At 43.8% G+C, this 19,635-nt stretch overlaps 2 protein-coding genes across 6 annotated transcripts in view; one reads left to right on the top strand and one right to left on the bottom strand.

Moving 5' to 3' along the window:
• LOC148657706 (glycerophosphodiester phosphodiesterase 2-like) overlaps positions 1–12,340 on the top strand; it is a 64,547-nt gene extending 52,207 nt beyond the window's left edge. For 4 of the 5 annotated variants that reach the window (XM_088638340.1, XM_088638338.1, XM_088638343.1 and 1 more), the window contains 8 exons: positions 28–178; positions 756–977; positions 1,199–1,356; positions 2,784–2,931; positions 3,418–3,500; positions 6,305–6,319; positions 8,329–8,441; positions 9,063–12,340. In XM_088638340.1, coding sequence (XP_088494466.1) covers positions 28–178; positions 756–977; positions 1,199–1,356; positions 2,784–2,931; positions 3,418–3,500; positions 6,305–6,319; positions 8,329–8,441; positions 9,063–9,187 — 1,015 coding nt within the window. In that variant the 3' untranslated portion in view covers positions 9,188–12,340. The remainder of the gene's footprint in view (positions 1–27; positions 179–755; positions 978–1,198; positions 1,357–2,783; positions 2,932–3,417; positions 3,501–6,304; positions 6,320–8,328; positions 8,442–9,062) is intronic. The other variant, XM_088638341.1, reaches the window with a different exon arrangement.
• Positions 12,341–14,860: 2,520 nt separating this feature from the next.
• On the bottom strand, positions 14,861–19,034 carry hspa13 (heat shock protein family A (Hsp70) member 13). Its single transcript, XM_088638344.1, has 5 exons — positions 18,887–19,034; positions 17,202–17,542; positions 16,706–16,919; positions 15,750–15,917; positions 14,861–15,549 (listed from the first exon to the last, which is right to left on the bottom strand). Exons 1-5 carry the CDS (start codon positions 18,909–18,911, stop codon positions 15,005–15,007), a joined length of 1,293 nt encoding a protein of 430 aa, XP_088494470.1. The 5' UTR covers positions 18,912–19,034; the 3' UTR covers positions 14,861–15,004.
• Positions 19,035–19,635: the final 601 nt, after the last annotated feature.

Below are 19,635 nucleotides of genomic sequence, written 5' to 3'. Positions count from 1 at the left end.
CGCAGTCTCGCGTGTCCTGTCTCGCAGCCTGGACGGCGTGCCCTTCCTCATGCGGGACCGCACTCTGAGGAGGACCACCAACGTGGAGTGGGTCTTCCCCGAGAGGCAGTTCGAGGATGCCGCCATGTTCAACTGGACTGACCTGCAGGCTCTTAACGCTGGACAGTGGTTTCTGAAGGTACCACCTGCGGCCTCCCTTTGTGCCGGACTTCTTCCATGGTTTTCATTTTCGGAATACTGCGGAGCTCTTGGTTTGCAACGTGGTGTAATGAAGTAATAGAAAATTACCAGTAGAGGGTTGTTAAAATTGTACACAGAAATCACGTGATATTTACAGAGTTTTCATGTTCATTTTGGCAATGGTTTATCTTTGCATGAGTGCTCTTGACTGTATCGAGTAGTTTTTGTAACAGCTGGGTGAGTCATGGCAGGACTCTTCTCAGCGGCAGCCTGTTACTGCGGAATTTGCCCTCGGGACGCCCGAGATCACAACACGGCAGGATTGTTTTTTTCAAGCTAAACACAAACATCACAAATACAAAAGTATAGAAATGTTTCGCAATTATTGTTCTTTTATTTGTTCCTTCTCACGTTCATAATGGAGAACAGCAGCAATTAATAGAGGACCGTTAAGATCTACTGGAAAAAAAACTGTACGCTAGAGACCTCTAGTGGTCAGTGGACATAAAAGCACGAATTTAAGACTCCGGTTGTTCTTGCTTCCTGTCTGTCTGTCCTCCGCCTCCGTCTGTCAGGACGACCCCTTCTGGACGGCGCACCAGCTCTCCCAGAAGGACTTGGCTCAGGCCGACAACCAGTCCGTTTGCTCCCTAAGGGAGCTGCTGCAGCTGGCGGCGAGGAACAACAGATCGGTGCTCCTCACCCTGCGCCAGCCCCCCGAGGAGCACCCCTTCCACGACGGCTGGATCAACGCCACCCTGGACACGGTGCTGCAGTCCGGAATACAGCAGGAGCTGGTGAGGCACCTCCGGCGACCAGCCGCCCGTGAGCGTTCGCCTCCTCGTCCGCACGTTATCGTGTGCCCAGTGCAGTGGTAGGTCTGCTGACGCTGGACAGTGAATGTAAGGAAGGTAACAAGCAAGAGGAGGCCACTGAGGCTGCTGAGCACGTCCAGCCTGGCTTGGAAGTGAGCAGCTAATGGATCTGGGTGGTAAACTGCAGGTGTGCTCCTCTCCAGGTCATGTGGACACCGCACACGGACAGACAGCTGGTGCGGCAGATGGCCCCAGGCCTCCAGCAGACCTCGGCAGTGAAGGCGTCTGTGGAGGCACTGCGGCAGGAAGGCATCGTCAAGCTCAGCCTGCGTTACAACCAGGCCAGCCCTCGGGAAATCAGGTGAGCTCACGCTCCTGGCTTCCCCTGGGCCTGGAAAGATGTGCCCAGCCAGCAAAGCGGAGATGTGAAAGGAATGATGGACTGCTTCAGGGACCTTTAGACAAACTAAGGAAACTAAACCCCCCCCACCTCTGTGAAGGTGACGGGTTGCGGCATAGAAAATCACAGGCTTTAGCCCCAAGTTAATCTTCACCTCCCACCACTTACTTTGTGACTGCACGTCTCCCGTTTTGCAGCAACATGGGAGTTTTAATCCTTAAATCAAGACTAAGAAAACTCAGCAGGCTTCTGATGCATTAGGTCTTATCTGGACCCAATCTTCCATTTTGATGCATTTGATTCTGCAAAACATTGCTACTCTATAAATTATGAAAGCCTTGTTTGCTTTGCATATGGCTTACCAAGCTCTCTTAGAAATACACTTGAGCTGTGAATCAGTGGGAAGTCTCAGATGTTATGTAATTCAACTTTCAGCTGTCTGTTATGCAAGTTTCAGCCGAACTGCACGGTGCAGAACTTGACTCATCAGCTGACAACCCTGAATGTGCAACTGAAACACATTTGCCGATATAAAACATTTGTGGATTTGTTTTCAAGCAGCGTGCTGTAACCATATGACCTCAATACAGAAGAGAAGCACTATCAGACATAAAAACCAAAATGTTACAAACGACAGGAGGCCATTTGCCCATCTAGCTCAAGGGACAGTCGTTTGTGCCAGATCTTGCTGGACATCAGCTCTGGCAAGTGTTCATGACATGAAATTAATATGCATGTTTACAATTTAAAAATTGACTTGAAGCAAAAAAGGGAGAAGGCTGCCGAGTCACGTAATTTGCTTCTCTGCTCACGCTGTGCACACTACCACAGTGGACAGCAGCACTGCCTTTGGCAGGTAATGGAAGACTGTGCTCATGGTAGTGAGCTCCTGCTATCTTATAGCTCCAAAATTGTATGACAACATTTCAAACAGAAACAATGGGAAATTGGCCATTAGAACTTTAAAGATATTGCTAAAATCAAAAGAACAAAATTATACTGGTGAGACTGTTGCTTTTAAAAAGTTTCTGTAAGGATTTAAAAAGTAAAGCCTATTTGAATTGCAAAAATACTCCAGCTTTTATTTCTTTATATAGCTTTATTTTTTGTCTTTCTTGTAAATGTAGTATTCATTTCTATTTTGTTTTACTATAAAAGTTTTTTCAATTTAGTGTCATCTGAATCCATAAAAATGTAATTGCCTGATTATTCATATAAATTAAAAGCAACGCTATACTATAAGTGGTTCATCCAATGTAGGAGTAAATTTACTCAAAGGTATTGAATTGGGGGAAAATAAACGAAGTATGGTACCTTTTCATGGATTTCTGGAGAAAATTAGGCTTTATGAAAACAGGATGAAAAGGTGTTTCTGTGTTCCTGAACAGGGCGTTCTCGGCTTCCAACATCAGCCTGAATCTCTTCACTGTGAACGAGCCCTGGCTGTTCTCTGTGCTGTGGTGCAGTGGTGTGCCATCTGTCTCTTCCGATGCCCCACACATTCTTAAAAAGGTGCCTTATCCCATCTGGCTCATGGTAAGGAAACAGAGCACTCCTGTTCAAACACAAGGGCCTGCAGGGGTTTAATCAGGCAATGTGTAGCTAGAGCACTGTTCACTTCCTCTTGTGCTCTGTCTGTATTCTTTGTATGAGTCCAACTTTCTGATCATTTAGAAAATAGCAAGTGCTTAAAAGAGTCTTCATTCTCCTCTATGTTTTGGAAAATTGAAGAAGAAAGGCTCAGTGCTCAAAACATTTTTTTTCTTGTCATCAGCAGATAATTTTGGTCTGGAAAAGGCTGACTCATGACGAGTGCCGTTGTATAGGTTGTTAGTTTCAGCAGTCTTTATGATCTAGACCATTAGATGCTTGCTTAGCCCTCACTGTTGCGTATATATTATAGGTACTTATAATATAGGATATTGTGTATATATATCCTTATAGGATATTTATATATTATTTAAGTTAGACTGACACCTAGTGTCCTTTATCTTAGGATAACAGCTCTATTTCTTTTTGCAGACTCCAGATGAATACTGCCTGGTCTGGATAACATCGGATCTTGTTTCTTTTTCTTTAATAATAGGAATTTTTGTACTCCAGAAGTAAGTACCTCCTTTTCTTTGTGCTTGATAGCTGATATACTAGATATGAGGATGTGCATGACAACTCCCTAATTTTGCGATAAATCCAAGGCTCCACTTCTCATCAGCTTTTTTACCTTATTGCTGTTTTGTTTCTCCAGTACAAAATTTTTGCTGATGAGAAGAGACGAGTCTCAGAAAATGAGACCTACAGGGGACACGCCTCAGAAAGCACCGAAGTCCATTTCAAAGGCAGGGCAGAATTAGTGGGATCTCCAGGAGAGTTCTGTTGGTCTTGACATCTGCAGCAGCCTTAGTGCAGGGTCTCGTTCTCTCACAGAGTTAACCACTGTGAGCTGCAATTCATGCTCTGGCGATACTGAGCTCGATTATAATTGGCCTCCAATGCAGGATGAAGTGTTTGCTCTCTGCCCAAAATAGATCTCGTAACAGCCGAAAGTCACATCACCTTATATCTGCGCTGGCTCTGACATGCCAGCCGGAGCAGTCCTGAATGCACTAGTGCAATAAAACGCGCCCCATCCTCCTGTCTTCGGCTGATGCTCACTAAAGCAGTGGAGTGTGCCATCTTTGTTTAATCAGTGCCTGTGGACTTGCAGACAGCAGAGCAAGCTGTGCTTCTTGCTAAAAATGTGCATTTTAACCACTGTGACATGGGGCCTCCTTCAGTGATGTATATTTTCATATCTCAATATGGTGCCTATGCTGTCCCTATCTAATTGTTTTCAGCTCTCCAATCACAGGGGGGAGAAACTTCATCCTGAACTCTTGTTATCTGATTTCCTATGAGACCCTTCCTTGGGGAAAGACATTGGTCCATGCAGGAGCCTTGGTGTTCCTGGGTTTCCCCACAGTAGCTTTGACAACACACTCTGCCAGTCTGTGATTTGTATTGCTTCAACTCCTCAAACAGCAAAATAAAATAAAAATGAAGTTTTGTTTGACTATTTAGTCACTTCACTTACAGGTAACAAAGTAATTAAACAAGCAAACAGTGGACTGGCTGTAAGACTCTCATTTCAGATTGTTCAGTGTTTTTAAGGTCTCATAATCTGAAGGGAAAAGTTAACTCCAAAAGACAGGTTTCATGAACAAGTATCTTGAAGGCTCAGATTTCTGAGCAGGACGGAAAGCAGCGGAGGAATTAGTTAGAGGAATTAGAAGTCTATATTAACCATTTATGTGCCAGAATGACTAAAATTATTTTATGGCTAAAAAAACTCTGTGGGTAAAATTCCAAAGTATGTTTGTTGTTTAACCCTAAAATGAGATATTCTGTAGTCTCAGCACAGAGCATCACTTGTCAGCTTCATCCCCATAGTTGCTGAAATTGGAGAGACAGGCAGAGAAAGAGGCATGAATATCACTGGAACAAGCACTGTAGCTGGATGAGGAGTGGTGAGGGATTTGCTGAAATGTTCCATGGTATACGTAGCTGGAATTTAAGTAACATCCATTGCTGTTCATCCAGTTTTTCATGAAAATGCTGCTGTCTAGATTACATGAAATTCCCCCCAAATTAGTAAATTTCCTCTGATGTTGATGTCTGAGATAAAATGCTGATAAGAGCTGCTCACCAGGTGTGCATCAGCAGAAATGTAAATAATTCTTAACCTTGACCCTTTCTTTTTCTTTGTTTTGCCTCTTGACATGAGTTCTGTTCCTGAATAAAATACATAGATGGTTGTCCTGCAAACCCTTAATGACGTCATTTCATCTACTGCAAAGCCTCAGAGTGCTGCAGGAGTGCAGTTTGGTCCAATACTTTACGTTTCCAGAAAAAGCAAAACATCGAGAACATTTCCTTATGATGTAAATCGGAAAGCATTATTTCTGGTAGCTTGGATTATTTCATAGATAGATAAATTAGGTATTTGTATTGTTTAGAACTTATCATATAACTCATTGAGCCTTTAAGCCGACAAGGAATTTTTTTCTATGAAGACAGTTCATGAGTGAGGTCTCCTCCCAGCAGCACACGGATGGTAGAAATTCTGGGAGAAGCTCAGTTTGCTCAGTTCTGAACTCTGAGTCTGAGTCTCTAGGTGATCCTATCCATTCAGCCCTCGACTGGAAACAAAGTACAAGCACTAACCTGAGGCACATGAACCGTGATGGATAAGTACTACACTGTAGAGGACAAGTCCTTACTGTTGGGGTAGTAGCACTCGATCTTCAGCCACTCGGGTCTGTTATTGAAAAAGCTGCACTAACCTAGAACAGCATGACTCACACTACACTAGTCTCCTCTGGGATCTCCTGTCCTAATTGTTCTCATGTTCTATTTTGCTCCTGGACATCATGGAAACCAGAAGAATTATGGATGGGTTCTGCAGCAACATTGCACTAGTTGAACTAGTCCATGACCTTCTGGCAGTCATCCTGCCTGTGATGCAGTTATAATTTACTGTACATAACACTTCTTAATTAAATTTGTCATTAAAATCCCACCTTACTTTCTAAAATTTCTGAAATACATGATGCCCCCCTGATAGAGATGGACCCCAGTGGGTGTAATAAATGGTGCTGGTTTGTACAAGAGTGAGACTTTTCTGGGTTCACAGGCCATTAAAACCCACACTTGTCTGTAGTGTTTCTAGGTGGGGGGCCCTGTCCAGTCCAGGCAGCAGTGATGGGCTGTGGCGTTTGCCCGCGGTGGCTATCTGGGCAAAGTGTCTTGTGCCTGCCAGTCGTGGTTGAAGAAACTGACTCTGTTCTTTCTCTGCCTGGTTTTGTTCTCTTTTCCTTTCCGCTCTGACTGGTGTGCATGCTCCTCTTCTGTGCTGCATTCTGGCATCTCACAGCTATCACATGATCAGGTAACTGGCACGCCTCTCCAGACCCATGACACTCTCCTTTCTTCTCTCTCTCAAATTTCTTCACCCAACCCTCTTCCTCCCTCTCCCAGCCTTCTCGGCTCTTCTTTTCTATCTGCTTCTTGATCCTTTGCTCCTTTTTGCTATCTCTTCTAGCCTTTCTTCCAAATGCTGTGCTGCCTATGGGTGTAGGAGGTTTTTCTATGTAGAGTTTGACATCTCACACAAGTGGCCAGTCAGAAATGCCTCTTTCTCATCAGAAGCTCTATTAACTGTACTGTTCCAGATGAGAAAGATGTTAGAATGTTATTTGCTTTGAAGAATTTGTCAGTCAGATGGTAGCACAAAGGTGATGTCTATCTGAAAGCTATCTGTTCATTGTACTGAGACCTTTTAATGCTTTTCAGAGCAACCAAAATATGGGGACTGCTTTACTGGGCTTTTACTTACTGTAATATATTCTGTATTGGGCAACACACTCACCCTTCAGAGCAAGCCATGTATTAGGATGAGTTTTGAAAGCAAGTTATGAAAATTGAGAAGGAGCAGTATGAATGCCACTTCATGGGAGAGGGGGAGATTAACATAATGAATTATAAGCTTTTTTGTATTTGTTCTGTGCAGAATCAGTGTTAGTTTCAGGTATGGATTGCACTACACAGGCACTGAAACCTTCTAGGGGCACAGTTAGATGAGGACTGTTGTACCAAAAGAAAAAAGTGCATTGAATTAGAACAGGGGCAGAGATTGTGGTATTTTCAAGCAGGTCTTCAGGGTTAAGCCACGCTCCAGACAAACATGAAGTTAAATGTGTTGACCTCACTTCAGGTTCTAAGAGAAGTGAAAGTGGAAAGGCCCAGTTTGTCCAATATTATTGAAGCTGAAGTTGGAACAGATAAAGCTTTATCTGTAATCATTCTGTGCATGCTTGTTTGGAGTGTGGATGCAGAGGAGAAGCCCAGTGATGAGAGTAGACGAGCTGGCCCAGGCATGCTCCTCATTCGAAACAAGGGAGTCTTTCCAGTTTGCCTACCCGGGCTGTTCATTACTGTACCTATTCTATACTGTACATGATAATTTAAGATGTTCTATTTTCTCCTTTATATATTATTTTGCCTCGAGTTACTCCAGCTCAACATTCACCAAGAGTTTTCTCCATGTTTGAAAACTTATTTTCTGTGGTGTAGATTTAAATTGTTCGTATGTTGTATTGCTTTTCATTTTGCTGTACATTTTTGTTCATTCAAACAAATGTTTGAAATCATTGTTGTTCTAGTGGATTGGTCTATAAAGCCTATCAACAGAGCAATTAGAGCAATTTAATGAGTTTTAAACATTTACTGTATGTCCATATTGAAACCCTTTGAAATAAAATCATTTTTAATATAAAGGGTAATACAAAAATGTGATTTATGTAAACTACATTTGTTTTACCAAGGATAAAACTATTTGCTTTTTTGTTATGAAAATGTCTAATAAATGGTGGGAAGTTCTGATTTCATGCCATTTGATGTCGATTCCCACCTATTGTGCTTGTTTCATGAGAGATATTGCGCATCTGCAGAAGCTTTCCCCTGCTGGTGCAGGATGGGAAGTGATGATGTGAGTGACTTGGCTCCGCCTCTTTGCCAAGTCACTGTATCCCCATGCCATGCATGAAACATCTGTTCCCCAGAACCCGCCAGTGTCTCATCCCTCTGGCTCAGCCACTGCTTCTATGAAGTGTTGACATGCCTAAAAAAAAACCACTATCTGGTGGAACATACCATTCCCAACAGTCATCAGTAGACCAGAGCATGTTGGTTTCCCACTCAGCTGAACCACAAGAGAGAAGAAACACTGTAGCTAATCCAGTCCTTTATGTCCGCTTATTCTGACTGGTGTTTTATAAAATCGTCCTCCCAGAGAAAGCATGAGAGACTCCGTAGAGCCAGATAATGTCTTGTAACGCCTGTGGGGGTGCAGAACAGGCACAAGTGGCAGCGGCTTACTGATCTGGCGCCATGTTGCAGGTGGCGGCTGGGCAGCATCCGCAGTTATAACCCTGAGCAGATCATGCTGAGTGCAGCAGTGAGAAGGTCCAGCCGGGATGTGAATATCATGAAGGAGAAGCTCATCTTTTCAGGTGATGACACTACTGGGAGCCTCTGTGTGCTCTCTGCCGTGAATGTTTATCTTGAGCCCCTGGAGGAGATTTGCTTTTTATGTGCTGCTGTTTTTTGTGCGAAATGCTTGACCATGCATGCTTTCTGAGTGCTTGTGGATTTCCTAAAGGTAAACGACCGTAGCGGTTCCACAAGAGAGGCACGGCCAGACTGGCCTCCTCCTCCTCCACAAGCACACTTCCATCCCACAGCTCCCTGCCATTTTATCTCCTACCACGCCCCCTACCACACCCATGAGACGCCTTCACATGCCTTTACCGGGAGCCGAGAGCAGCACACCCTTTACTCTGGGGTTGCGCTTTGGTAACGTAGGCTCAGAAGGTGAGTGAATCCTGGTCATATCAGTGCTGGGCTCTTAACAGGACAGCGCCGATGCTCTTTCGAAGGCCTTATAATCAGGCTCTTTTGTCTGCTCCCAAGAAAATACATTTTTTTGTGCGTCTTGTGTTGGCATAAAAGCTTTTCTCAGGCATGACTTCCCGGGATGGGTTTTGTGATTTTTAAGAACAGTTTGAAACTGAAATGCCACACACCTAGCCGCACTGTAGGCTGATCCCTTTCTCTCTCTCGGGTGATTCCAGAAATCAACAATGGCGTTGGCAGCGCGGAGGAGCTCTCGCTGTGTGGTGACCATGGCTACGACGGCTACGCCAATGAGGCCATCACCCCCTTCGACCAGCCCTCACTGAAGATGCACGTTCACTGACGACGAAACGCTTTACTTCCTCAGAGTGACAAGACTTCCGACTTCTGTCTTTTTCATCGAGCTACTGTCTGCCTGCCTGCTGTGACAGTGGGAAAGTCTGGTCCACCCCACCGCTTCGTACACCTGTAAATACAGTCCTGTTTTTATTGTTGAAGCCTCAAGTGGAGTTGAGCTGGAGAACTATGAGCACTTCTCACAGAGAAGACTGATGAAATCTGTGGCTTCCTCTCCCTTGTTATTAGACTCTGAATGTCATCTCTGAGACTCCCCTGTGGTGGGACTTTTTGACCAGTTGGTGTTCCCTTTTCAGTTGATTTACTCTGCACTGTCGTGCAAGGCTGGACTCCTGCGCACTGGGTGACTTGAATATAATCGCAGCCAGGCATTCGATTGTTTACTGTGATTTATGGGATTTTTTTGTCAATGTGCAGTTTACCCCATGTGAGTATTGAAATGTTTTGTCACTGGAAACTACTGGAACGTTTTTTCAAACTTCAAAAAGTTTCTAAGGTTCAGTGTTACTAGTTCACAAGTTGATAGATTTACCTTTACCTCCACAGAAAGTGGAGAAATAAAGAGTAGAAATTGTCGCAGCGACTTCAGGAAACCTTCTTTGAATTCTTTTGTTAATATGGATAGTTGATGTGTAAAAATTTTGTATGCTGTTCTCCTTGGACTGAGAGTTCAGAGGTTTCATACAGTAGGCCACAAGACAGAGGTGCCCCAGTAATTGGGTGTTTCAATCTTTCTGTAGACAAAGTGATGTAATTCCATTTGATAAGTCCCTGACAATGTCATTGTGAGATTTTGCTGTGAAACCAGACAAGACCGTTTCTTGGCATGTTCCATTCAAAGCAGAGTAGCTGTGACTATTACATAGAATGAAAGTACACAGATTAAGAATATTAATGAGGTGGGCATGAAATATAAATAATGGAACTTTATTTTTTAACTCCTCCAGTGATGTTTGGAAAATTAACATGTATTAGACAATGTACGAAACAGAAATTACAGTATAAAATATTTAATCTGGCCAAATTTTGATTTAAAACATCTAATAATGAAAAGTATTTTTAAATAATGTGGAAAAGCTATACAGAAATCAATATACTTTGCATTTTGTTAAATCTGTTTCTGAAGAACACTATCACAGTGATGCTTGTAATGTATTGTGCAGATTAGGAGGAAGGGGCTTTTGCCTCACCACCAGCATTGTAGTGTGTGATTGCTGGTAGCCAGTAAAAAACCCCAGTGTGTCCCAGGGGACACTTCCACACCAGTTACAGCCCTTTACAGTGGCATCGTTTGCGCTGCTGTTTCACAAAGACTGGTCTCTCTCTGCTTACTGCACCTGCTTGTTTCTATTAGGAAGCAGATGTGTGTTTTCTTTACTTGCTGTACTTTACAGCTTCTTTAGTTTCATCTCCATCTCTGTTGTTCTAAGGTTTCAAGAGCGCTCGCCAAAACGATCTGAAAGGCTGTGATGATAAAACTGCCAAGTGATAATTTCAGTGTTCATCGGTACTCTCACCGTCTAGTCTGTAGAATTTACATATGAAGTTATAGCTGAACAGCTGAAGCTGCTGTGATAATTTGACCTTCCTATTTATTTAATTACAGTTTGAGTTGAGATCTCCCATTGCACTTGTCATGCAGATTGCTGTATTCCAGAGGGTGTCTGGGAGTAAAATTTATTTTCAGTTCTTCCACTGCTATAGTAATTAGTATACATGTGGTTTGTATTTTGAGGTTCACAAAAAGCTGGTCAAAGATGTGCTGGGAACATCACTAATCAATTTGGCTTTTTAATTTTTTATTTCATTTTTTAAAATTATTGTAATAGTTTTTAATCTTCTTTTGACTGTCAGTTTGGCTTCCCAGTCTTCTGATAGCGATTTTTAAGAGAACTCCAATGGAGATAATCACTTTAGTAGTTCTTACATTTTGATTTCTTTTAAGAACTTTAAATGTATAAGAAATAGTATTTCACTGTTGTGCTGACAAAAAAGGCTGGATTGCAATTTAAAAAAAAGCTTTTCACTGTCCCTTTTAAACAGTTTAAACATTTACAGTAAATGCATCCCACTGTTGGGATGGGCTCTCATTTATTGTGCTTGCACTGCAGTATTAACTTTAACTTCTGAGGTTGGTTCCTATTTGAAAGGTCAAGAAGTCATTCCAGGTAAAGCTGGAAAAATGTAATCTTAAAGGGAAATGCAGATCAGTTATTTTCAGGGTTTGAAGATATAAAAATTCCCAGCCTAGATGTCCACATCTGCAGGTTTTTGTACCAGCTGAGTTCTGTTATGCAACTGAACCATTAATTTGTAATTTAGTTGATCCTCAACATGTCCAGAGTTACTTTTTAACTACTGTTTCATAGGCAACTGAAACTTCTAAGCAGAACAATCCTAATTTGTTAGGTCAATTTAAGCATTTAATTAACGAGTTCAGCTGCAACAAAGATCAGCAGGTGCTGATCTACAGGACAAGATTGGTAACCCCAATTCTATACATCACTGTTGACTGAAGTAGTAGAAATCAAGTTGCCTAGTCACAGTTATCTTTTCACAACTCCGGCTGAAGATGTCAGTGAAATATTTAAAATGGGACAAAACATTTTAGACATTTTTGTTCCAATGTTTGCTGGAATTATATGAAGGGACTAAGGAACAGAAGAACAAGTCATTTTTAAGCTGTGAGGCACAGCTGTTGTCGAGTCTGGTCTTTCACGTGCAGTAGTGATTTACCTTATCTACTTAATCAATGGACTCCTCCCTCCCTTATAAACATTGACAAATTGTTTTATCTCCGTTTTGGAGTGGGTTTATTAGTTCAGCTGTGTCCATGCAGGTTTTGTCTTGCAGGCTTCAATTACCATCAATGAGCAGGTCTTATTCAGTGTAACTGCAGCTACAGCCTGGCCATCTGTATGCATCAGTCCAGGAGCCTCTGAAAACTCTCGTTAGACTAGAAAAAAGTGCTGCATTTAGCTGAGTGGGTGGAATACAAATTTTAATACAATTTATCTCTAATAGGTGCTGTTTGTATCAGTCTCAGAACTTTTTTCACAGTTTTTATTTTTTTTTCTTGTTGTATGTGAATGCTTTTTTCGTGATACCAATGGGTGCAATAAATTATTTTCCAGTTTGACCTCTGTGACCTTCCTGTGCGGCAGCAGCTGTTAGTCCTGCGTTGTCTTGCCAAGGGCACTGTGACAGCATTACCCTGCTGCAGCTGCCCACCAGTCACTTCCCAGCAGGCAGCCTGCAGTAACTCCACCAGTCAGGGCTCCAGCAGTGCAGTATCCACTGAGAGTGACCCTAAGCAAGGGAATAGCATCTTCTGATAAATGTCTGGATTCCCCGTTTGCTTGCATGGACCAGATTCGAGACTGGTGTTTTGCAGACCCTTAAACTCAAATCTAATCTGTACAAGGAACACCTCAAATAGTGGTCCTCTTCAAAGTAAAACTGAGGTGGAATAAAAGGGTAGCTACATCAAGCAAAATGATTCTTGTGATAATTTCAAGAATCGTCTTGCTTCGCTGCCCTGAAATAGCTCGACAATATGATCTGTAGTGTGCAGTAAGTGGGATGGGAGTCCTGCATCCAGAATAGTCCCATTTGCAGAAAACAAACGTCTTTATGTCCCGCTTCAAAACGAGCATCCACATACTGATTTATTTCTTATGCAGGTTATTAAAATGTTTTCTCCAAACATAAATAGAAATCTACAGTGCTCTTGAGAACCCAAATCTTGACACGTCCGAGATGTTTGTAAAGAATAGCAGCAGCATCTTTGCGCAAAGCTGTGCCAAGGCTTAGGCGCAGCCAAGCACGTGCCCCACAGGACTGCCGGTCGTGGAGGTGTCAGTCAGTCATGACCTCTACAGACCTTCCTGATTCCACATTCCTCGAGTCTGACACTGACTGTGTACACAACAGGCCCAACACAGAGGAGTTTGGTACATTTTATAGTCTAATTTCTGCCTGCTATGCAATAGGTTGCATATGGTACTTTTCCCCTTCAGTAAATGAATATATTAATAAGCAGTCCTATCTTCCACTGGAGTTAAACAGTTGTCCTTCAGTGAGGAGAATCTAGAAGATTCACTTTTGAACACCATAATCCTGTTTAGATGTATGTGCAAAATACAGAAAGAAACAGGCTAAAGTTTTGTCACACTAATACAGATGTTGAATACAGACCAGATACATTTCCATATTTATTTTTTCCCCTATATATATATAGACATTACAGCTGTAAACTGAAAATAATTACTAAAATAGCTCCTTTACATACAGCAGAAAACCTTAGTCTTCAGTGGAATGAGTAACCAGGTCCACAAATATATTCACATTTTCTGAGTTCAGACAGATCCTGTTACAGTGTCCAGCTTCCATTAACTTCCATTACCTGCTACAGAATTAAACACCAACCTACTTTAACCCTCATACAGTGGGCCCACAACACACAAAGGAGAATGACAAGACTGGTCCCATTTCTCCTGTCAAGTATGCTGGAAAAAAGTTCCATGGTGAAACCTCTGTCACTCTGTGTGGTAAAGTAACAGTGTTTACCCCCAACCTAAATTGAAGGTTGAAGTATTAACCCTAATATTCTCTGAATTTGCTTGCAAATAAGGTCAGAGGAGTGCACATTGTCGCTTACACAAAATCACCAGTTTGACTGCTGCATACGTTTAGGCTTTCCTTTTATACAATTGTGCAACAAAAGCGTAAAGCAAATTAAAACACGTTCTTAGGTTTGATGAAATGCACTCAGTCTCAGTCTTCTGCAGCTCTGAGTTCACAGGAGTTAGGTCGCCAGCAGGGGGAGCTAAAGCATCTTTTTCAAGAAGACACCAAAGATGGGACACTGAGAGCGGGGGATGGAATGAGATGTCCACACAGTTATAAAAAAAAGCTCTTTTTGGATTTTAAACCATAGACCTGCAAGCAACAATCAAATTTCTTCCCAGTGAGTTTTTAAGTGAAAAGTAGCAAATTGCTGCACCTTATAAAAGCCCCACAGCAAAACACCAGGGTGGGGTAGGAGTACCTTTTAAAATGCAAGTGGAATTTCCTCGGTCCAGGGGTCCTTTAGCATATGTCTGAAAGCTTCAAAACCGCTTAACAGTTTACTATTTGTTTCCTCTTCCTCACCAGTTTTAGTGAGAAATGCAGTCACTTTACTCCCTCAGGAAAAGCACAATTACGGAAACTCAGTGGCAGAGTCACTGTAAGTACATATCAATCATCAAAAAACTGTCTGGCAGAATTCTGTTTTCATTAACACAGAATTTGATCCCACGAAAGATCCTTCATGCACCCAAATACCCACAACATCACAGATCTGTCCCTCGGGTGCAGATGACCCCTGGGCAGGGGGATCTGTCCTCTCCCTCTGGCCAGAACATTATTACAGAAATATAACACAAGGCTTTCACCCCAGGCCTTGCTCTGGAAGACCAGCAGGTACGACGAGGGAGCATTTTAAAAGTTAAAATCATTTCGATACGTCTCCGTGACGCTCAGGGACTCGAGCTGTACTTACAAATCTTTTTGCATTTTTTAATAAAACCCGTGAGTTTATTCCTCAGCACGGACTGACCATTTTTAAAACAAACTCATTACTATCTGGAATGACATGGTTCTGAAGTGAGCTGGAAAGCTGGTTCATGTTTTCTTTTAATTCAAATGCCGTACAAAGCAAACACTATTTATCAGGAACAGCTCGGCCTGTAGGAACATGCACGGTGATCCTGGGGAAAGCCGAGATGGCGTCCGGGAACAATAAAAATAAATAAGGACATCAGTTGAAGTTCGTCTTGCGTAAGTGCCTGTTGGGTATTTCGATAGCGCTGACCTGCAGTGGCCAGGAGCCGCCCATTATCCCCGCCTGAATCGCCACACCAGTCACCACCGCCAGGTCTGGGTCCACAGAGGTGTTGGGCTCCTTCCCGAAAAACTCGCGGATGAGCTGGCGAATCCGGGGAATTCTGGTTGAGCCCCCAACCAGGACGATCTCGTCTACTTCCCTTTTGTCCAGCTGGCCCTCCCTCAGCACCTCCTCGATGGGGGTGAGGATCTTCTGGAAGAGGTCTGCGTTCAGCTGCTCGAAGAGCTCCCTGGTGATCAGCTCCTCGAACAGCACGCCCCCGGCCTCGTGCCCGAGCCGGGTCCGCAGCACGGCGCTGGGCTGGAGGGTCAGGCTGAGCTTGGCCCGCTCCACGGCCTGCCGAAGCTGGTGCCTGTCCTGCTTGCGCGACGGAAGGGCCCCGTGCCGCTGACGGACTCGCTCCTCCACGTACTGCAGCAGCCGCTGGTTGAAGTCCTGGCCCCCCAGCTTGTTATTCCCTGCGCAGTGTCAGAACAAGACCGCGGGTCAGTGAGCGACTAACACCACATGGAACAGAGGAAGCACACTGCCGTTCCCGAGTTTGCAAAACCAGTAAGTCACAGGCAGAGCTACGACACAACCGGACAAGAGGAAAGCCACCAGGGCACGCGCCAACGCTTTCTTTAAGCTTTCTGCAAATCCTCCACAATCATCCTACCTGCCATGGCCCTTGTGAGGAACATGCCCCCCTGCTTGTTCAGCAAGGACACATCGAGGGTCCCTCCGCCCAGGTCCACCACCAGCACACTGCAGACATCGGCCTTGTGGAGCCCATACGCCATGGCAGCAGCAGTGGGCTCGTTAATCACCCGCAGGACGTCCAGACCTTACAACGCCAGACACGAGGCAGGTTATGCACACAGACCAAGCTGAAGTTGTGATTCACTACAGTTTAATAAACACTTATGTCTAAATACCATGGGTTCTACACAATCACATCTTGTTATTAAGACCATTCCTTATCTTCTTCTTTAACTTCAGGAAAAGCTATATCACTCTGCAACTCACTGAAGCTCAGCAGGGGTGAGCCTGGTCAGTAACTACATAGCAGATGTCCCGGGAAAAACTAAAGCTGGTGCTGGAACAGGTATTAGAGGGGCCAGTAGGGGCGCTCACCCCTCTGTCTGGGTCCTAATACCCCAGTATAGCGACGGGGACACTATACTGTAAAAAGGCACCGTCCTTCGCGTGAGACGTAAAACCGAGGTCCTGACTCTCCGTAGTCATTAAAAACCCCAGGGTGTTTCTCAAAAAGAGAACAGTTGTTACCCCTTTTGCCCTTACTAATCATGGCCTCCTATTAATCCCCACCTCTGAACTGGCTTCATCACTCTGCTCTCCTCCCCACTAATAGCTGATGTGTGGTGAGCGTTCTGGCGCATCATCCAGGTGGGGCTGCACACTGGTGGTGGTGGAGGGGAGACCCCATTACCTGTAAAGCGCTTTGAGTGGAGTGTCCAGAAAAGTGCTACAGAAGTGTAAGCAATTATTTTTCTCAGCTATTCTCAGATTCACACCAGGGAGCGCCATATTTTAAGGCAATATTTTGCATTTGCAAGGTCTTTTATGAGATGCGTTCGTCAGGAAAGGAAAGAAGGAGATCTGAAGAGCTACCTGCAAGGTTGGCTGCCCTGATGGTATAGTTCCTCTGTCTCTCGTCAAACTCTGCAGGCACGGAGATGACGGCCTTAGTGATGGGAACTCCCAGCTGCTTCTCCGCCATCTTCCTCATTTTCAGCAGGAGGCGAGAGCCGATGAACTCTGGAGTGACTGTGAACGTGCGATTGGTTGATATTGAGAACTCTGCACTCCTGTTGTTGTATACCACCTAGAAGAGACCACCAGCTTTTGAAAAGGCACATAATAAGAGCTTTCTTGTCATCTTCTAGAGCTAATCACTGTCATCCGACAAGCTCATGCTGCTCTGGCATCACTTGGCATCAATTTTAATATTCTGATTACGTCTCCGATCGCATGTGTCATGCGTTATTGACAATAATTCTCGTGCATCACTGCTGTAACAATCAGGAGGTGAAACGGTGTCCTCCCTGGTCATTCATGCGAAGCCAAGTCACACACAGCACACAAGAAGTGACGTTGTGAGATCTACCTTAAACTGGTATTGAGCGCCCTCTCGTTCCAGCTCCTCGGGTTTAAAAAGCTTGCCAATGAACCTCTTGGCATCGTAGATGGTGTTGTAAGGGTTGGCGTCAGCCAGCTCCTGTGCCTCGTATCCAGCATGGATTCCCGAGGGGGAGAAGGACACGACGCTGGGGATGCTCTTCCGCCCCTCCTCATCCCCGATCACCTCCACGTCCCCCACTCCAGGGTGGAACACCCCCACGGAGCAGAACGTCGTGCCCAGGTCCAGCCCAATCACTCTGGGTTTTGGAGGTGGCAAATACTGCTGGCCCAAGTACCCAGCCAGGAAAAGGGCTAGGACTGCCGACCCTGGAAGACATTCCAAACCACGGGACAGAAAAAAGTGACCTTTTTACACCAATATCAACATCACTGGAGACATCTGGCCTATTGATCCTGTGCTTATCAGGTTCAGGTCAGTTCAGCCAGGCCAGCTGGGCAGCAGTCGAGCTCTGCTTCTCCTCCTCTTGTCCCTGTGCACCAGGGATGAAAAATACAACTTCCTGCAACCTCACCCTTTTCACAGTAAAACAGGGCAAAAGCAGTCAAAACTTCAAAACTGAAATTTCAGGAAGTCTGAATGCAACTACATGTGTTGTATCTCACTCCAGGTGCCAGGAATTAAACAAGAAACTAACCTGTCAATGCTGCACCTTGTATTCCTCACTGAAGGATCAAACCACTGGATTCCTCACCTGACAACCGTTTCCTAAATATGCTTTAAAACAATACTTGGCAGCTTGTCTGTATCTTTCTTTGCTCCACAGCAGTGTTTCTCCAACCTTCCCTTGTCGTTTTTGTTCCAACTCCTGAAGTGCCAACTTTCTATTTGAAGGCTTTTTTTAATCAAATGTGTTGTTCAGCTGAAATATCACCGACGTGACAAAAGCAGAAGGAATAATCTCGATTTAGCGTGCAAGTTGTCTGATTCAGCCCGATTCCCATGTGTGTGTTCATCATCAGCTGGCCTCTTAATTAACTCGCTTCCTTATTTATAATTAACAAGTCGGCGAGAGACTTAAAGTTGTGTGCGCTCGAATCGTTAGAAATCATGCGTTTAAACGGGTATTTTAAAGCCAACAGTTAAAAAAAAGTGTAACAAGACAACCAAGTGGACCGGCTGAAACAAACGCGAGCACAGACAGGCGCAACCGAGGACCAGGATGAGAGACAGTGCAATACTGTACCTCAGTTTCTGAGAAGACTCACTCCTTAGTGTTGCCCTCTGTAAGCTGGTTCGCGGCTACTACACAGTTTTTAATTTACTGTATATCGCGTTTGTCTTATGAATTGCAAATCGCTCTGGATAAACACGACATCCACATCAGCTGTGTTTTCAGCGACCGGGAACCATCAACTTCTGTTGATCAGCTCTGCGTTTTTTTTATACGTCAATCACGCGGATTCAAATAACTAAATCTTTGCAAACCAACCGCTACTAAACGTCGCCAAGAAAGACAATATATGAACATCGCTTTAAGCTTTTGGAGATACAAAATGGTAGCTCTTTGGTTTCGACTGAGTCTGGTACCTTTTAGTCAATTAATATCAGGAAAACAATTCAGTTAGCCCATCTCAAATGGTCAAAGCTTTTAGCGTTTCCATTAGATCTAGCGGTGTTAAAGTAATATTCTCACAGCAGATGAGTCTTACCTAGTATTGACATTTCCCCCGCCATCCTCTTAACAAACTATACTCTTCGGACTCATGTAACTGGTTAAGAACACCTCAGTACACATGATCTACCGGCTTTCCCTTCTGAATGATGACTGTACCTTATCAAATCAAAACAGTGTTCTCGCTTTTGTCGCTGGGTATTGTAGTTCCACAGGCCGTGGATTCGCGTAAGAATTAGCTGGATAATACCGTTTGCAAACGACAATTCCCAAAACTCCCTGCGACAACCAGGAAGTCAAAAGGCGAGACGCACTTGATAAATCAAATACGCATGCGCTTGAGGAGGACTTCCGCATGCCTTTTGTGCAGGGCTTCGGCGCTGTGTTTATTTTGTTCTTGTGGTTTATGTGGTTTTTGTCTTGCATTTAATGCATTGTATTGCATAGTGTTGTTATGAACGGTAAGGATCATTGCATCATTCTCATAAAAGGCTAACAATGCCCAAATAAAGTTTTACACACAAGTTTTTGGGAATTCTACAAAACAAACAGAAATACGTTTTATAAAATATGAAAGTAATGTGAGCGGTTTTAGAAGAGACAATAAGTACAACAGTGACCGTTTTCTGTGTTCGTATCAAAGGTTGGCCAGAAAGTCCTATAGAATTTGTACTTATTTCAGACACAACTTGGCAGCATTCAGAATTTGCAATAGCCTGTGATGTCCCGAGTCCCCTTTATTTCTCACATAGGACGAAATAATTTCTCTGTTTTTACAATATATTA

Source organism: Lepisosteus platostomus, chromosome 7 (assembly GCF_059453375.1).
Source record: "Lepisosteus platostomus isolate fLepPlt1 chromosome 7, fLepPlt1.hap1, whole genome shotgun sequence".
NCBI lineage: Eukaryota > Metazoa > Chordata > Actinopteri > Semionotiformes > Lepisosteidae > Lepisosteus > Lepisosteus platostomus.
Note: the sequence above shows the minus strand (reverse complement) of the source record. Positions and strands in the feature narration are given on the sequence as shown.